Below are 17,238 nucleotides of genomic sequence, written 5' to 3' on the forward strand. Positions count from 1 at the left end.
GCGCCTGCGCAAGAGAACGGGCCTGCGCAGTGCGTCCAGCGCGGTTTGCCCGCGAATCACGTGGTGTCGAGGGCGGGCTGTGGACTGCCAATCACCAGAGGAAGGCTCTAATAGGCGGGCAGAAAATAAAGCGGCGGGCCTTCTGACCCCAGGCCCACGTGGACACCGAGTTAGCTTTTAATTCTGTGAGTTTGGAGCGCTCAGGAAAGAACTTAGGCTGGAAGGTGTTTGAATAAAGTGGGCGAGGCCATTTTATTGACCTGTTTCCTTCAGTAGATACGAATTGCTATCGAAGAAAACATAAAATCGAAGGTTTCTCTCTGGGAGAAAGATTGGTTTTCACACCCGTGGAACTGGAGTGCTAGCCCTGAACAGAAAAAAAGAAAAAAAAAAAGACTCCCAGACAGCATCCAGACCCTGATTGTTCAGGCTCCAGGACTGGATAAAAAAAGGGGGGGCTGTAAGACACTTTTTCAATTGCTTTTTATTGTTGTTGTTTGTGGGGCTTGAACTCTGGGCCTGGGCGCTGTCCCTCAGCTCTTCAGCTCAAGGCGAGCGCTCTACCACTTGAGCCACAGTGCCACTTCCGGTTTTCTGGTGGTTTATTGGAGATAAAAGTCTCACGGACTTTCCTCCCCAGGCTAGCTTTGAACTGTGATCCTCAGATCTCAGCCTCCTGAGTAGCTAGGATTACAGGCATGAGCCACCAGTGCCCGGCTCCTCTTTTTCTTTTTGAAGAGTATTAGTTTAAGCTTTGAGCTTCACATGTGCTATATAGGTACTCCATCACTTGAGGGACATCCTGTCCTTTTTTTGTTTCAATTTTTCAGGTAAGGTCTTGTCTTTAGAACCTGGGAGTTTGAATTGTGATTTTTCTCTATTTAAGCTTCCTGTGTAGCTGGAAGAGTCAAGAGCCACTGTAACTTTTACTGTTTGAAATGGGGATCTCAGTGTAAGGTTTGCCCAGGGAAGGCAGGACAGACTCCTCCCACCTCTTGGCTGAGCCTCTGCCCGGTACCCTGAGGTCACATCTGCATCTTGTGTGGCCACACCTTCCCTTGCCCTTCTTCCCACCCCTTCCCTACTTAAACCCAGGTGGGACCTCAGCCCCTCCCCTTTCAGCCAAGCCTCTCCATCTCCACCTTGCATGACTGGGGCAGGCAGTTTGGAATAAACTTCTCTTCTACCTTGAATATCTAGTGGTGTTCTCTTTATCAGCTACCTAATTAAACCTACCTACTTTAATTTACCTAATACTCATAAACTTTATAGCTGGACTGGACTCAAACTTCTGGCCTCTTAATCTCCAATTCCAGGTAGCTGAACTTACACTTACAGGCATGAGGCACTTGCACCCAGCTTCATTCTCATCTTAATTTGTTTCTTCTGAATAGGACTATATACACTTAGGGAAGTTTCAAGAGGTTAACTGGAGTCTGGTGCTTGTGGTTCACACCCATAATGCTCCTAGATACTCTGGAGGTTGGGACTGGATAATTAAGGTTCAAAGCCAGCCCAGGCAGGACTGTCTGAGACAATTATCTCCAATTAACACACTCTCAAAAGCGACAAGTAGAGCTGTATTCCAAGAGATAGAAAAAGCCTTGGGAGGAAAAAGCTAAGGGACCGTGCCCACATTCCCAGGACAGATTACTATTCCCCTAGGAACCAGTTGACAACTAAAAACCCCTATTAATTTCTCATAATAATTTCCAAAATGCCCTGCAGGGGGCGACATTATCTCCTTCTGAACCATGTACACCAACCATTCAACCATAGTCTAGCCTGGAGTTCCTTACCTCCCACTGTGGGGATAAACCTAGCAGAAAAGGAAGAAAAGGAAAAGCTTTTGGGCTATTGGAATCCACTCAGTGGAATGCCTCTCTGACAAATGGTATCCTTTCCTCTGCAAGTACCGGTGACAGTGGTGCTGGAATTATTTTTCTTCTCAATGGACTATCTTCTTACTAAAGAACTTTTTTTTTTTTTCTTTTTTTTTGTTGGTTGTAGGGCCTAAACACTGGGCCTGGGTGCTAGCCCTCAGCTCTTCAGCTCAAGGGTAGTGCTCTACCACTTGGGCCACAGCACCACTTCTGCCTTTTCTGCTTATGTGGTGCTGAGGAATCAAACACAAGGCCTCATGCATGCAAGGCAAGCACTCTACCATTGAGCCACCTTCCCAGTCCTGTTTTGTTTTTGAGACAGGGTTCTACTTTGTAGCCCAGTGTGGCTTCAGACTTGGGATCTTCCTGCCTCAGTCTCCCAAACACTGTGCTAGGCCAGGATCCAAAGTGTCTTTCACTAAAGTAATAATGTATCAAGAGTAATATATACATATATATATAAATAAAATTTGTAGAATTTTTGTTGTTGTTGTTGGTCCTAGGGCTTGAACTCTGGGCCTGGGCACTGCCCCTCAGCTCTTCAGCTCAAGGTGAGCGCTCTACCACTTGAGCCACAGCACCCCTTCCCATTTTCTAGTGGTTTATTGGAGATGAGTCTCAGACTTTTCCTGCCCAGCTGGCTTTGAACTGCCATCCTGAGATCTCAGTCTCCTGAGCAGCTAGGATTACAGGTGTGAGCCACCAGTGCCCAGCTCTTAAGAATTTTTAAAAGTTCAATCTTTAAACAGCATGAAAAGACTGAAGAAAGGAAAGGGAGGAGGAAGACAGCCTGGCACAGTGTAGCACCTACTATGGAGGCTAAGGCAGAAGGATTACCAGGAGCTTTTTTGGTGGTGTCATCATTGTCATGGGGCTTGAACTTCAGGCTGGATACTTTCCCTGAGCACTTTTTGCTCAAGACTAGTGGTCAACCACTTTGAGCCACAGTGCCAGACCACTTCAGATTTATCTGGTGGTTAATTGGAGATAAGAAACTCACAGGGAAGGTGGCTCAGTGGTAGAGCGCTTGCCTTGCATGCATGAGGCCCTGGGTTCGATTCCTCAGCACCACATAAGAAAAAAGAAAAAAGCTGGAAGTGGTGCTGTGGCTCAAGTGGTAAAGTGCTAGCCTTGAGCTGAAAAGCTGAGGGACAGCACCCAAGCCCAGAGTTCAGGCCCCATGACCAGACCCCCCCCCCCCAAAAAAAAATAGAAACTCACAGTTTCCTGCTTGGACTGGCTTTGAACTGTGAGCCTTACATCTCAGTCTCCTGAGTAGCTAGGATTACAGGTGTGAGCCACCAATGCCTGGCTACCTGAGGGGTTTGAGGCAAAAAAAATTAAAAAATAAAAAAAAAATGACCAGGATCATGTATGAAGTAGTAGATGTTAGCATTATCTCCATGTCCAGTCCTCAGCTCCACCCAGACCTGAGCTCCTCCCTGCCTGAGAGTTCTCAGGATACAGCTGGCCACTTCCTCTCTCCAACACATACCTACCTGTGGGATGCTACTACCTCAAGGGATACCCACCTGGATAGGGGCAGATGCCATATTGCTCCCTCTTCTGGGGTAGATATGGCCTCTCTAATAAACCTTATAATAATCTTTCTCCTGTGCCTGCCTGCCTTGTGTGGTCGTCCCCTGGGATGGTTGTGATGGATCCTAACAGTGGAGCTCCTGCCTAGAAAACATCAGGTCCTCAGTTTAAAGCCCAGAACCACCAGAGTAAAAATAAAATAAACTCAGTGTGGTAAGCACACACTTGTAATCCCAGCACTTAGAAGATTGAGGCAGGAGGATCATAAATTGGAAGTAGTTAGCCTGAACTCACAGTGAGGATCCAGTCTCAAAAAGGGCTAACAAAGAAAAGAAAAACAAAAACGGACAGCTACTCTCCCAAGTGGTCTAGGTAGCCGGTGTTAATTCATCTATAACAAAAAATAGTGGGTCAGAAACTCAAGATGCCTGGAGGGAACACAGCAACCCTCCTATTTACACATGACCCACTCAGGTATTTGTTTTTTGGCTTGAACTTGGGCCTGAGGCACTGTTTCTAAGTTCTTTTTGCTTAAGGCTAGTGTTTCACCACTTTCAGTTTTCTGGTGGTTCACTAGAGATAAGACTTTCATTCCTGGGCTGTCTTCAACAAACCACGATCCTCCGATCTAGGCCTCCTGAATACCTAGGATTACAGGTGTGAGCCACCAGAGTCCAGCTCATTCTAGTGTTTTTCCTTTCTCTCCCCACGATCCTGCACTATTAGCTCTTGGTGAGGTTTTGGACAACTTAATTATAAGCCATTTCCAACATTTTAACTCCAATATTGCAAACATAAGGTTCTTTGTAGGCCAGTTGGAAGGCTTACTCAAATAAGCACCAGGAAGACATTCTGGTTAAAGATTAAGAGACTTATAATCAAACTCTTCAGCTGTTTCAACTGTCTTAGACACCAGTTTTCCGGAAGTTTGGTGGCAACAAAGTTTAAGCATTTTTATCAGAAATATTACCAAGTATGTTTATTTCTTCCCTCAAGAAGTTTGTAAATTACAGCCCCTTACAACTTGTGTGTCTCATTGGTTTGGGACTTCCTCTCTTCCCACCCCTCCACCCCCTTCCCCCCAGTTTATATCAAGACCCACCAGGAGGTCACCCAGCCCATTTCCAGACTTCCCCTTCATGCCCTAAGTTTTCTTTTTTCCTGGAACTTGGGTGTTCCCAGCCCTCATGTCGGTCAGAAATAAACAATTTGCTTGGCATAGATTTTTTTTTTTTGGGGGTCCGGTTGTGGGGCCTGAACTCTGGGTCTGGGCGCTGTCCCTCAGCTCTTCAGCTCAAGGCTAGCGCTCTACCACTTGAGTCACAGTGCCACTTCCGGCTTTTTTCTTTTTTGCTTATGTGGTGCTGAGGAATCGAACCCAGGGCCTCATGCATGCAAGGCAAGCGCTCTACCACTGAGCCGCCTTCCCAGCCCTTGGCATAGATTTTTTAAGCTATATTTTTATTATCTTTAAGTAGTTGTACAAACAGGTGGCAAATGAACCTGTTTCTGAATAGGACGCGTCTTGATCAGTATCATCCTTTGCTGTACACAGATTTGAACCATTTTGCTAGGGGGCAATGGAGTACCAACCTTGACTTTTAAAACTTCCTCTACTAGGGGAGAGGTTAAGTGGGAGAAAAATGAGGGAGGGGGCGACAGGTTCGACAAGCAATGTACTCACTACATAAAATTAAGGGGAAAAACCCCCACTAAAATTTGCTTTACCAGAACCTTGCGCTAGTTCAGACTCCGGCCCGCCTCGACCTACAAAGTTGGAACATCACCTCCTCTTAGATCGGTAGGGGAGAGTTAAGAAGATCTTGTCTGTACCGCGGTTTAGGAACCGAAATCACGGTTCTCACTTGGAGGAGACCAGCAGGCCCCGCCCCATTTTCCCCACGGGTGACGTCACCGGGCGAGTTACCTAGTGACGTCATCTCCGGCCCGCCTCTGCTCCAGCCCCTCTACGGAAACCTCCGACTCCAGGGACCTGATCTCCAGCTTTCGGTTAATTATTTTTTCCCCCCTCCCTCCCACTCTCCCACCTAAAACTTTGGGCTCTTCCCGCCTTCCTTCAAGCTAGCAGTTTTCGGTTCTCCCGCGCTTGCTCTCCGCCGAGTTCCCCGAAGTCATTGTAGGCGCAGCGAACGATGGCCTGGGCCGCCCCGCCCGTGCAGCTCACTCTCGCCGAGTCCCTCTCACCCCGGCTCGAGCTCTTCCGGCTACTTCCGCCTCCTGCGGCCCAGGGCTGCGCCCTCTTCGGCTATTTCCGGAGTATTTCAGTTCGGGGGAGGGGCGGAGGGGGGGGTCCCTTCTAGTCCGGCCCTGTTTCTCAGGCTACTCACGGCTCCCCCCATCCTTCTTGTCTTTCCTAGTCCCACCGCCCGTCAGCACTTTGGTTCTTTCCACCCCTACCCCACCCTTCGGTCTCACGTGCCTCGGTGGCTCCCCTCCCTTCCCCCCCTCCCCCCTGCTTCGGCTCTTCCCGGCTGCTCAGCGGCTTCCGGCTTTTTCCGCCGCCCTTCGGCTGCTTCCGGTTCCTCCAGGCGCGCCCCCTCCCCTCCCCTCCCCCCCAGCCCGTGAGGCTTTCGGCTGTTTCCGCCGGCGTCCGGCCCCCTCGGGATCACGTGACCCCTCCCGCCTCTCGGCCGCCTCCCCCTTCGCCCTTCCTCCTGTCTCAGCCTCTCGGCTTGTGCTGGCCCTGCCGCCATTTTGTGTGAATTCCTGACCGCGGCGGGGCCGGACAGCTTGGGCACCTAAGGCAGACAGATAGAGACAGTCGGCCCGTCTTCGCGGCCCGTTCCCCTCTCTCCCCCCTGAAATCTTTTTACTTTTATTTTTTTAGACCTCTCTCCTCCGGCTGGTTCTCTTCCCCCGCCTCCCCGCCTTTCCCCTTCGCTTTTGCTCCATTGCGCGCGGCCCGCGCTCATTACACCCAACCACCTACTAGTGTCCCAGTTTCCCTCCCCGGACTTCCGGGGCCCGCAGGCGTGCCTGTGTGTCTGTGTGCGTGCGTGGTGTGTGCGTGTGTGAGTGTCGAGCGGGGCTCCCGCCCCACGAGGGTCCCGCGCCCGGGAACGAGTGTCCGCCGGGGGCGGGCAGCGGAGAAAGCAGGCGGCGAGCGGCCCGCCGGGGCCTAGGCCGCGCGGCCTACGCGGAGGTCGGCGCCAAGGTGATTCCGAAACCGCAAAGAGAAAGAAAAAGAAAAAAAGGAAATAATAATAATTAATAATAGTAATAATACGGCCCGTTGCCATCCGGAGCCCCAGTGTGCCCCTCCCGCCACGCCCAAGCAGTCCTTTTTCGTGCATTAACATCCCCTCCCCCCCAAGGAACGATGGAGGCCGCGCCCGGGACCCCCCCGCCGCCGCCATCAGAGTCGCCGCCGCCGCCATCGCCACCGCCGCCGCCATCAACGCCTTCGCCTCCTCCGTGTTCCCCCGAAGCCCGCCCGGCCACCCCGCACCTCCTCCACCACTGCCTCCCGCTCCCTGACGACAGGTCAGGCCCCCGGCCGGGCCGGGACGGCGTCCCCGGGGGGAGGAGGAGGAGGAGGAGGAAGGGGGGCGGCCGCCATGTTGGGCCGGGCCGCGGAGGAGGAGGAGGAGGAAGGGCGGGGTCGGTGGGTGTCTCTCGCTCGCTCGCTCTCTCGCTCTTTCTCGCTTGCTTTCTCTCCCGGCCTCATGCGTTTCCCCCCCCTCGCGGCGCTCGCCCGCTCTCCCTCGCTCTCGCTCTGTCTTTTTTGGGCGCCATGCTGAGGGGAAGGTGAGGAGGCGCCCCCCGGACCCCCCGCGCTCGCCCGTCCGCCCTGGGGAGGGGGCGCCGGGGGAGGGGGCTGCGGAGGCCCACGGGGGTCCCGGCCGCCCCTGCGCCCGGACCCGGCCGCCGCCGACCCGCCTGCCCGCCGCGCCTGGCTTCGGGGAAGGGACTGGGGGAGGGGCCCCCCGGACCCTGTTTTGGGGTGATCTCGAGCAGCAGCCCCCGCTCTCTTAGGGGGTGTGGAGTGTGTGTGGGGGTCCCCCCGCCCCTGGCAGTATCCTTTCTCCTGGGGGGGAGGTGTGCCCTGCTTCTAATCGGAGAAATAGTTTAGCTTTTTTTTTTTTTTTAGGAGACAAAAAGTGGGGGTTCGCTCAGTCTTTCCTCTGCCCTCGCCGGGGAGGGGGAGGGAAGAGCCTCAGAAGATGGGGCTCCGAGGCACTTTTTTTTTTTCCTTTTTCTTTTTGGCGGGAGGTGTTAACTAGGTTCACCCTAGAAGGCAGAATGGTGGAGGGGGTTCCATCTTTAGCCCTTCTGATGGAAGAAGCCCCTTGTCTCTTGGGGCTTCTTGGGGGGGAGCATACCCTTCCCCACGTTTTTCCATAGGAGAGACGGGGTTCTCTTGGTTTTTGTAGGTAGGTGACCGCGCGGGATGGCCTTCCCCCACGCTGCCCCCCCCGACTTAGTTTCTGCGGGGTGAGGTCTGGTTTCCTTGCCTTACAGGGAAGAGGAATGTGCGCCCCTCCCCATGTCTCCTGGGGTTCGCCCCTTTCGGGGTAAGAAGGGGCGCCATCCCTTTCTTAGTGATTTGGCAGAGCGTGAAAGGGGGCGCCTCCTGCCCTTTTATTAAGTGCGAAATGGATTCTCCCCACGCCCTTCTTGGCGGGCGATAATGGGGCCAACCCGGCACGTTCCCGGATGAAATTGGAGGCCCTTGTTTCCCCTGCTAGGACAGAAGATTTTGGAGGGTGCAAGGCTCGCCCAGCTCTTCCTGGTAGGGCAGAGGAAGTGGTGGCCGGAGAGGGTTTGAAAGTGTAAGGTGGGTTTCGGCCGGCAGGCAGGAAAGGCAGTCTTGAAGGGAGTGGGGGCTGGGAGAGGAAGAGAAGGCGCTGGACAGATGGCTGCTGCCCTGGCCCAGCCTGTCCCCCCAGCCCACTCACCCTTAGATTGGGGGGGGGTGTCTCAACCAGGGCTCTCCTCTTTGCTCCACAGCCCCTTCTCCCCCACCCCCACCTCCCTTTTCCCCTTTCTCCTTCACAGACCATACTTTGCCTTTTAAAAGAAATGCCACCCACATTCAGAGACACAGGTGCAGCGGTTTGGTGAGCTTTACAAAAAAAAATTTTTTTTCTGTTTTGTTTTAATTAAATGTATCGTCCTGGGAATCGCAGCCCTATGCAGCCTGAATCCAGTTCAAGGAAATAAACAGATTAGCAAAGGTCTGTTCGCTAAGCCCATGTTGGGCAGGTGCATTACTCAAAAGGTGCTTACACGCTTTATTCGACCTCTAAGGAGTTCTCTTATGTCAGAAGTGTATGTCTTACAATGGGTTGGGATGGTAAGTAGCCTCTTTTATTGAGTAATTCAGTTATCTCCCTCTTTTTTGTCCATTTCCTGCCTGCTTCCCTCCTCGCCTTTAGACCAAAATGATACTTGAGAGAGTAAATTTATATGTTCAAATCAGGATTCTAACCCTGTTGAGCCCTTTTAGACTTGCACATCCTTGCAATGTTTAATTTTTAAAATTGATGTACACAGTTTGCTCAAAAAAAAAAAAAGTGTTACTGTAACATGACAAAAGTCCCCTGTGTTTTCAGACCCTCTTTCCATATCAATCCATTGCTTTGTCTCCAGCCTTCATCTTTGAGGAAAGTGGGTACTTCAGGTCCATGTGTAGGAGACAATCTTACTGAATTTGGTTTATGATACCTACATTCAAGTTAAAAGTCTCCCCCCCCCCCAAAAAAAAAAAAAAAGTGGTTCAAATAGATCCAACTTCCTTTTACTCCAATGTCTAATGGTGATGGACGTTTAAATTGAGCAAGTCATTTGTAAAGTACTGTTTTAAGCACAAAAATCTGTAAACTGTCAAGCCCCAGTCTGCCTGCCTGTCTCCACTGTTCTTTGTTCGGAAGCACATGCCCAACACCCAGACCATGAGAAGTTGATACAAATGTGTTACACACCCAGTCATGTTGGGGACAACACCTGCAGTCCCCAGCACTCCATCCTACATGTACAAAGAAAAAAAAACAACAAAAATGACTTGCAGAACCAAACATTGTACTTCTGATGTGTTTTACAAGCATAAGTTTTATCGTTTAAAAGACAAAAAACACGTTGAAGTTCCCCTTTCCTCTGGCCTACTTTTGATCCCTGACACTTCGTTAGAGAAGTCTTTCCTAACACATTGCCCTGGTCCTCTCCAAAAGACCCTGCTTGCTTTTTTTTTTTTTTTCCTTCCATTCTCAGGACAAACTATGCTCACTTACACTTTAATGAGGAAACCTGCAAACTGCAGAACTTGTTTTGTTCTTCCTCATAAAATGGTCACAACTGCCAGGCAGTGGCGGTCGTAAGTGTGTAAGATCAGTTGTTTGAGGAGGAAGTTTCTGGAACATACCATATCCTGCAAAGAAAGAAAAAAGTCTGAAGCACAAATCTAACACAATACAGTGCACTGGGTCAGCGGAACAGGAGTTGTCCCATTCTTTGTAAATTTCATACTCTGGGAGCTGAGAGCCAAAACTGAATAATAACTGATAATCCAAGTTTTTAGGGGTACTTCATTGTAGAAAAATGCTTAATAAGTCCAAAACTTTTTCTAAACCAATTTGCTGAATTTGAAACTATCTCCAAATGGTTAAAAAGCTCTCAGGCTAAATTACACAAAGGTTTATTTATTTTTTTGTTTTTGTACTCAAAGGAATCTCATCTGTCAAGTCCAAAAAGCCCCAGTAGTTAAACTTGCATTTTGGTAATCTTTCATTTTGAAATGTCACAGTATTACTTTTTTTTTTTTTTGGTAACCCCCCTAAACTGATGTACTAATGTTAATTAAAAATGAAATTAATGGATGTTGCAAAAGAAAAACAGAAAAACAAAAGGGTGTCACTCAGAATCCCTGATTTAAGAGCAAATCTTAGATACCTGTAACCTTTTAAGTTTTTGTTTTCTCTGGGTGCAAGTTCTAATTTATATGAAAGTAAATAAAAATCTCCCAGTAGAAACAGTTGTGAACAGAAAAATATAGATAGATAGCATCATACCCTTCGTTTTTTATTCCCTTCAAATTTACTCTTCCAAAGAGGGTGGGGATGGGGAAGAGTCTCCTAAAGGTTTTTCCATTACCAGTCTGATCGGCCTTGGATTTGCTTTGAAGGTTTACATTTTTGATTCTTGACAAGCCAGAATTGTCTTGAAGTAGAAGTAGCTGTTTGAAGCATTATTCCTTTTGCTTTTGCCTTAGTCCAAGGGAAAATAGTTTTGCACATGTGGAAACCAGGCTTTTCTGGCCATTTATTGCTGGCATGTTAGAGATGAGCATGTGACCCTTAACATTTGTAGATTGACACAACTGAGTGGAGAACAATTTCATACTGGTCCTTGCTAGTCATCTAGCACTTAATAAAAGCCTCCACCTCTTAGATCTTTTCCCTTCCCTCATGGGAAAGGGTTGCCTTAAGTTCTTCATTTTCTTTGTGCTTTTTTTGTGACTATCAGAGTCCCTAGAAACATCTCTTTATAGATGCCAGATCCAGTTACAGCAAATACCTCTGTGGCAAAAAAAAAAAAAAAAACCAAAAACTACTAATGAAATCTTTCAAGTCTCTGTGGGTAGTTTTAAAAGTCAAACCATATTCCAAAGAACCTAATTGTGGCCCCTGTGGACAGTGTCTTCCAGCTCCGAGCCCTTGGTTCTGACCCACTTGGGGAGGTGGAGTGACGCAGCACACCATCAATGAGATGATGGCTGGGTTAGCCTGTGCCTTGTTACCCTAGGAGGAAGCAGAAAGCTTTGAGCTTTCTGGCAGCTGGGATTTGCTAAGCCTTGAATTCAAGGACCCATTAGGAACATTCTGCTATTGGCAGAGGGGATCCTATCTTGGTGATTTGATACGATTAATGTGAAATGGACCAGATGGAAAGCTACTAGTTGGGTGGCAGCTAAAGTTTGTCCCAGATCTCTTGGCCTAGTCTACATTGCAGAGCTCATTCGCTTTTTGGTAGTGTCAGTAGAGAGTATAAAGTCTTTTGTGTTGGTTTAGCAATAATTTGTGGCAGGTGGATGGCTTTTAAGATTTCTGGCATCTGGCCATTGAGATGGCCCTTAATCAGTTGGTGACAAGAATGAAGACACAGACTCTTGGTTGGTGCTAGATTCAGGTGCATTCTGTCCTCATTTTCCATTGGCAGAACACAGGATGCTTGCTGGGAACATAGTTTGCTTTTCCTGGCTAAATTGCTCTGAATAGAGGATCTTGTATTTTCTGCCTTGCTGCATCTGTGTGAATTGGTGACTCAGCTCCGTTTGTCAGGCAAGTGGTGACATCTTTTTGAACATGGAGGTGGCAACAGAATGTAAAGAAGAAGTGTGGATTTTGGAGCCAGATTGGACTGTTCAGGCTGGTCTCGCCCAGCTGCCAGTGGTGGGGTGGGGTGGGGCCAAGCATAATGGCTACTTTGCAAGGTCATTGTGGTCAAATGGGTATTGCAGGACACCCACACAATGCCTGGCATTCAGTGGATCCAGCCCCGCTAGGGAGAAATTCTAAATAGAATTTTTACAGTCTGCTATGTAAACAGAAGTAAGAATAACATCTGTGTTTTTGAAGGAAGTCCACTTCTCTCTCACATCTGGGGGTGTGGCCAGTTGCTTTAATTGCTAGGAGTCGATTGGGTTGAAAGTAAATGGAAGCCATCTTTAGGCATTTCTTGCTGCTCAGTGGCCTTCTTCTAGAAGCTGAAATGAGCTGATGCCATGGTACCATTATGATTTCATCTCTGCGGTTAGGATGTGAGTCAGATCTAGAGCTTTATCCCACTGCTAACTAGTCCTGAACCTTCCTGGATTTTTTCTGAGAGCAAGGTCTGTCCCGGCTGGCTCAGCAAGTGCCACCAGTTTAGAATAGGCTGAGTCAGATAAGGTTCTGTGCAGCCAGCCTTCTCTGGAGCTTTTCTTTTGTCTGTGTATGTGTGATTTTTGTTTTCTTGTTTTATTTGTTACAAGGTCTCCCTAGTTAGCCCAGGCTGGTTATGAATTAATCCTTTCATTCTACTGATCTGGACCAACATACTTAGCTATGTTGTGGGCTTGGCAGAAATGTTTCCCAGAGTGCAAGGGACCTTCTCTCTGGAGAACTGTATTTAGAATTGGGCTGTAGTTGTTCCCGTTTAGCAGCCCTTGAGTTTCCTTTTTCTCTGACCCACTTCTGCAGTTTCTGACCTCCAGAAATGGTGGCTGCTGCAGTGGCTCATTTGTTTCCAGCTGCAGAGTCCATTCCTGAAAAACCCTTTGTGGGGTTAGGCTTAGTAGCCTGGTCACAGGCAGAGTCATCAGGACTAGTGGAGCACTTGGCTCCCTTGGCCCGGTTGTGTTTGTCTCGTGATCTGAGAACTGGAAGCATAGATTCCATGGCCAGAAAGCAGGGAGCTGTCCAGACATTTCCCCTGGGGGTTGCCTCCACTGGCTGAGTTCTGGGCAGTTGGCAAACGTATTGTGATTCCTGCTAAGTCAGTATCCTTTGTGTGTAGAGATGACAGTGCCACCTCCGCTGGTGCACTGTCGGGAAGGGCAAAGAGCCCTGCTAAGTGCTTTTCACATCCACTCATTGAAACTCAGTATTTGCTGAGAAAGGAAAACAGAAAGGTGACCTCACTTGTGCTGGGTCACAGAGCTCATGTGCTGGAGGCAGGCTGTACCCAGACCATCCCTGTGCCCTGGGTCACAGAGCTCATGTGCTGGAAAGCAGGCTATCCCCAGACCATCCCCATGCCGTGGGGTTGCTGTATTACTTTTCATACTGCAGGGTGCAGTTATTAGTGGGATAGGAAGCCTATTGATTGATTGGTCTCCACATTTGAAAAAAAAATCAAAAGAATGGGAGGATACAAAAGGCAAAATATAATTATATGTGTCTTTTTAAACTGGTTTGAGAGAAAAGTAAAGAATATGGGTCCAGGTCTAAGAGTTTGGAAGCCACAGCACGTAAGATAGGAGCAGGACATTTCGGCCAGTTGTACGTACTGGGCCTGATTTTTGTAGGTTCATTGGCATACAACCACGCCCATTCATTTATATCCTCAGTGGCAGATGGCAGAGTTGAGCACTTGGGATAGAAGCCATGTGACCTGAAAAGCCCCTAGAAAGAGTGTGCTGGCCTCTGTGCTAGTCTGCTGTATCTGCACAGCACAGTCCTCTTTCTCTGGGGCGGGGAGGGAGTGGGGGAATCCAGGCATCATAAAACGCCCTTGCAGAGGGCAGGTGTGCAGTGTTCACCACGTCCAGTTGAGAGCAGTTCACTTTTCTATGTTCTACGCCTTCTAGTGAATGTAGTAGCCCAGACTTTGAAATTGCATTCCAAGTGTATGCAATTTCCAATCACTAGAAGAAACTGGGGGCTCCCAGAGGCCTGGTGTGGTAGTGGATCACATCTCTGCTGTGGGCCCATCAAAGGAGCTGGGCCCAGGTTAGTGTCACTTGGTTAAATGGCTTGGATAATTGCTCTTTTTCATTTTCCTAATACATCTTGGCTTAGGTTTCCTTGGGATTCCAGGCAGGCCCTGCCAGCCACATAGAGCCACAGAGTAATCACAGAAATTCAGACCCATGGGTGACACAGGCAGCTGCCTCCTGGGCCAGAGCCACTTTCATCTGTCTGTCCAGTCTGGGCAGCTTAACTCTGGCCAATCAGGAGGCTCCAGATCCATATTTGGAGAATGAGTTTGTGACTACACCCTTTCCCCAGAGCCTCAGCACTTTTAACCATTTGCTTTACCCCAGGTCTCTTAAGGGGAAAATAATTATACTTTGTTTTGAGAATTCATATGCCAAGAGAAACTTGGTTCTGAGAATTGCCTTGCTTTTGAATGTGACTTGTTTTGGAATTGTGGGAGTGGGAGTTGTGGGAGTGAAGAAAAAGCTACTTGGACAAGAAATTGGCAACTTTGTGTCAGCCAGGTTGCTTTTTCTTCTTCTTCCTTGGTCAGTCAGCCTTTTGAAGCTGCTGATGAAGTTTGTGGTTTTTTGGGTTTTTTTTTGTTTTTGTTTTGCTGGTCGTGGGGCCTGAACTCTGGGCCTGGGCGCTGTCCCTCAGCTCTTCAGCTCAAGGCTAGCACCCTACCACTTGAGCCACAACACCACTTCCGGCTTTTTCTGCTTATGTCGTGCTGAGGAATCGAACCCAGGGCCTCATGCATGCAAGGCAAGCACTCTACCACTGAGCCACCTTCCCAGCCCGAAGTTTGTGTTTTTAACCCCCATTTCCTTATAGGATTTTCGAATTAGAGGAATTTCGATTTGTATTGCTTGCCTGCTTTGATGTTCTATTCTTTCCATCTTTAATTTATATTTTTTCTTTTTTTATAGTCTTGCTATGCAAGCCCAGCCCAGCTGGTCTTGGATTTGTGATCAGGAGGATCACAAATTACCTCCTAAGAACTGTCTTATGTGTACCACCATGACTGTTGTACATTACCTTTTGCTGTAAGATGAGTCCTGTTTAGGTTATTGCTATGACTCATTACATCTTTCTGTGCACCTGTTATTCCCTAGATTGTTGAAATGTCCTTCCTCGTATTTTTTTTATTGTTGTTACGGTACTGGGATTTTGAATTTAGAGCCTTGTTCATGCCAGGCAAGAGCTCTACCACTTGAACTATGCTTTTTCAGATACAATTTCATGCTTTTGCCTGCACTGGCACTACCACATCCAGGTTGTTTATGACATAAAGACTTGCTAATTTGTGACTAGCTAGAACCATGATCCTGCTTACCCCTCCTGAGTAGCTGGGATGGCAGATGTGTGCTTGGCCTATTTATTTTTGTGCCAGTCCCAGGGCTTGAATTTGGGAGCTTGGGTACTATCCCTGAGCTCTTTTTTGCTCGAGGCTAGTGCTCTACCACTTAAGCCACAGTTTCACCCACTTCCAGCTTTTTGAATAGTTTATTGGAGATAAGAGCCACACAGGTGTTGCTGCCACCACTGGTTTTGAACTGTGATTCTCAGATCTCAGCCTCCTGAGTAGCTAGGATTATAAGGCATGAGCACCTGCTGCCTGGCCCACCTCCCTCGTTTAGACCAAGTCCTAGATCTCATTTCATTTTACCCTAAATCTTTTAGTATGACTGTTGTAATAGAAGCATTTTTTGGGGGGCAGAGGTGTGGGGGGGTGTCATGGGGCCTGAACTCTGGGCCTGGGCGCTGTCCCTCAGCTCTTCAGTTCAAGGCTAGCACTCTACTCCTTGTACCACGGTGCCACTTCCGGATTTTTCTGCTTATGTGGTGCTGAGGAATTGAACCCAGGGCCTCATGCATGCAAGGCAAGCACTCTACCACTGAGCACCATCCCAGCCCCTAGAAGGATTTTTTTTTGTGGGTTGTGGGGCTTGAACTCTGGGCTTGGGCACTGTCCCTGCACTCTTCAGCTCAAGGCTAGCGCTCTACTGCTTGAGCCACAGTGCCACTTCCTATTTTCTAGTGGTTTATTGGACATAAGAGTCTCACAGACTTTCCTGCCCGGAATGCCTTTGAACCTTGGTCCTCAGATCTCAGCCTCCTGAGTAGCTAGGATTACAGACGTGAGCCACCAGCGCCCAGTGCTGAGGGGGGAGGGTTGGGTCCAGTCGTGGGCCTGAACTCTGGCCTGGGCGCTGTCCCTCAGCTCTTCAGCTCAAGGCTAGCGCTCTACCACTTGAGCCACAGCGCCACTTCCGGCTTTTTTTTTTTCTGCATATGTGGTGCTGAGGAATCGAACCCAGGGCCTCATGCATGCAAGGCAAGCGCTCTACCACTGAGCCACTTTCCCAGCCCAGAAGGATCTTTTTTAAAGGGTTATACTGTGGGTTTGTATATATACATATGTGTGCACGTATACATATTTATATATAAATGTGTTTGTGTATATAGTTATATATGTATGTATATAGATGCATATATATATGTATATATATGACCAGAAGACCACCATGGTTCCTAGTAAAATTAACAATAAGCTGTTGATGTCTCAGATACCCATTGTGGTTCAGATTGTTCCCATTCCCTTGTGTGTCACCTGTTACAGGCTTGGATCCAGGTGCCCATCATACATGGCCAGCTTGCTCAGACCGAAGGGAAGGTTAATAGGGTGCTGTTGAGTGAGCTTCTCTTCTCCCATGCTTGGTTTGTGCCTGCCACGGCTGGGCTGTTCACCATGATGTGGGTATGTTGCCATGGAAATGGTGCAACATCACAGAGCGGGTTGTGACCACCCATGAGAACCCTGATGGGTTGAGGCAGAGCCCATTCGCTCTTGATTTCTGGTTGATGAACTTGGTAGTAAGGACACTGAAAAACATGTGACCCAGAGGTGTATTTCAAGAATTTCCTGGCTCTGAAAAGCCCTCATTGAGGTCCCCTCCCTGTGGGGGCCTTAGGCAACCAGCCCCAGCCAGTCTAAAGGAAAGGCCTGTGTCTGTGCCTTCGCTCCTAGTGATTGGCCGTCCTGCAGGGTCGGCTTGCGATCCTGGACTTCTGCACTTAGGCTGCTGGTTAAGCATTTGAGGAGGTGGAGCCTCCTTGTAATTTTTGTAATTTTGTCCCTAGTTAATGGGTCATTCAGAGCCTACCCAGGCAATTTGTTTAGTCTGGGCAGTTAATGATTATAACCCCGACCTTCACATTAACCTAGCCGCCTCATGATCTTCAGGTAATAGCCACTGTTGTAGCGAGTTTCCATTTTTTTTTTTTTTTTGGTTATGCATCTTCTCTCTTTTTTCTTTTTCTTTTTTCCTCTGTAAACCAGGTAGAGCCACAAGCTGTTGGCCCTTTTCAACTTCATCCAACCTCCATTCTGCCAC

At 48.6% G+C, this 17,238-nt stretch overlaps 1 protein-coding gene across 6 annotated transcripts in view; it reads left to right on the forward strand.

Moving 5' to 3' along the window:
* Positions 1-4,906: 4,906 nt before the first annotated feature.
* Positions 4,907-17,238, forward strand: part of Zc3h4 (zinc finger CCCH-type containing 4) — a 33,166-nt gene continuing 20,834 nt past the window's right edge. The window contains exons 1-2 of one of the 6 annotated variants that reach the window (XM_042700314.1): positions 4,907-5,432; positions 6,758-6,926. In XM_042700314.1, coding sequence (XP_042556248.1) covers positions 6,763-6,926 — 164 coding nt within the window. In that variant the 5' untranslated portion in view covers positions 4,907-5,432; positions 6,758-6,762. Of the gene's footprint in view, positions 5,433-6,757; positions 6,927-7,089; positions 7,191-8,441; positions 8,504-8,572; positions 8,740-12,160; positions 12,199-17,238 lie in introns of those variants that run through there. The other 5 variants (XM_042700319.1, XM_042700315.1, XM_042700316.1 and 2 more) reach the window with 5 other exon arrangements.

This window comes from Dipodomys spectabilis, unplaced genomic scaffold (genome assembly GCF_019054845.1).
Source record: "Dipodomys spectabilis isolate Male_0828 unplaced genomic scaffold, ASM1905484v1 ptg000266l, whole genome shotgun sequence".
In the NCBI taxonomy this organism is placed as follows: domain Eukaryota; kingdom Metazoa; phylum Chordata; class Mammalia; order Rodentia; family Heteromyidae; genus Dipodomys; species Dipodomys spectabilis.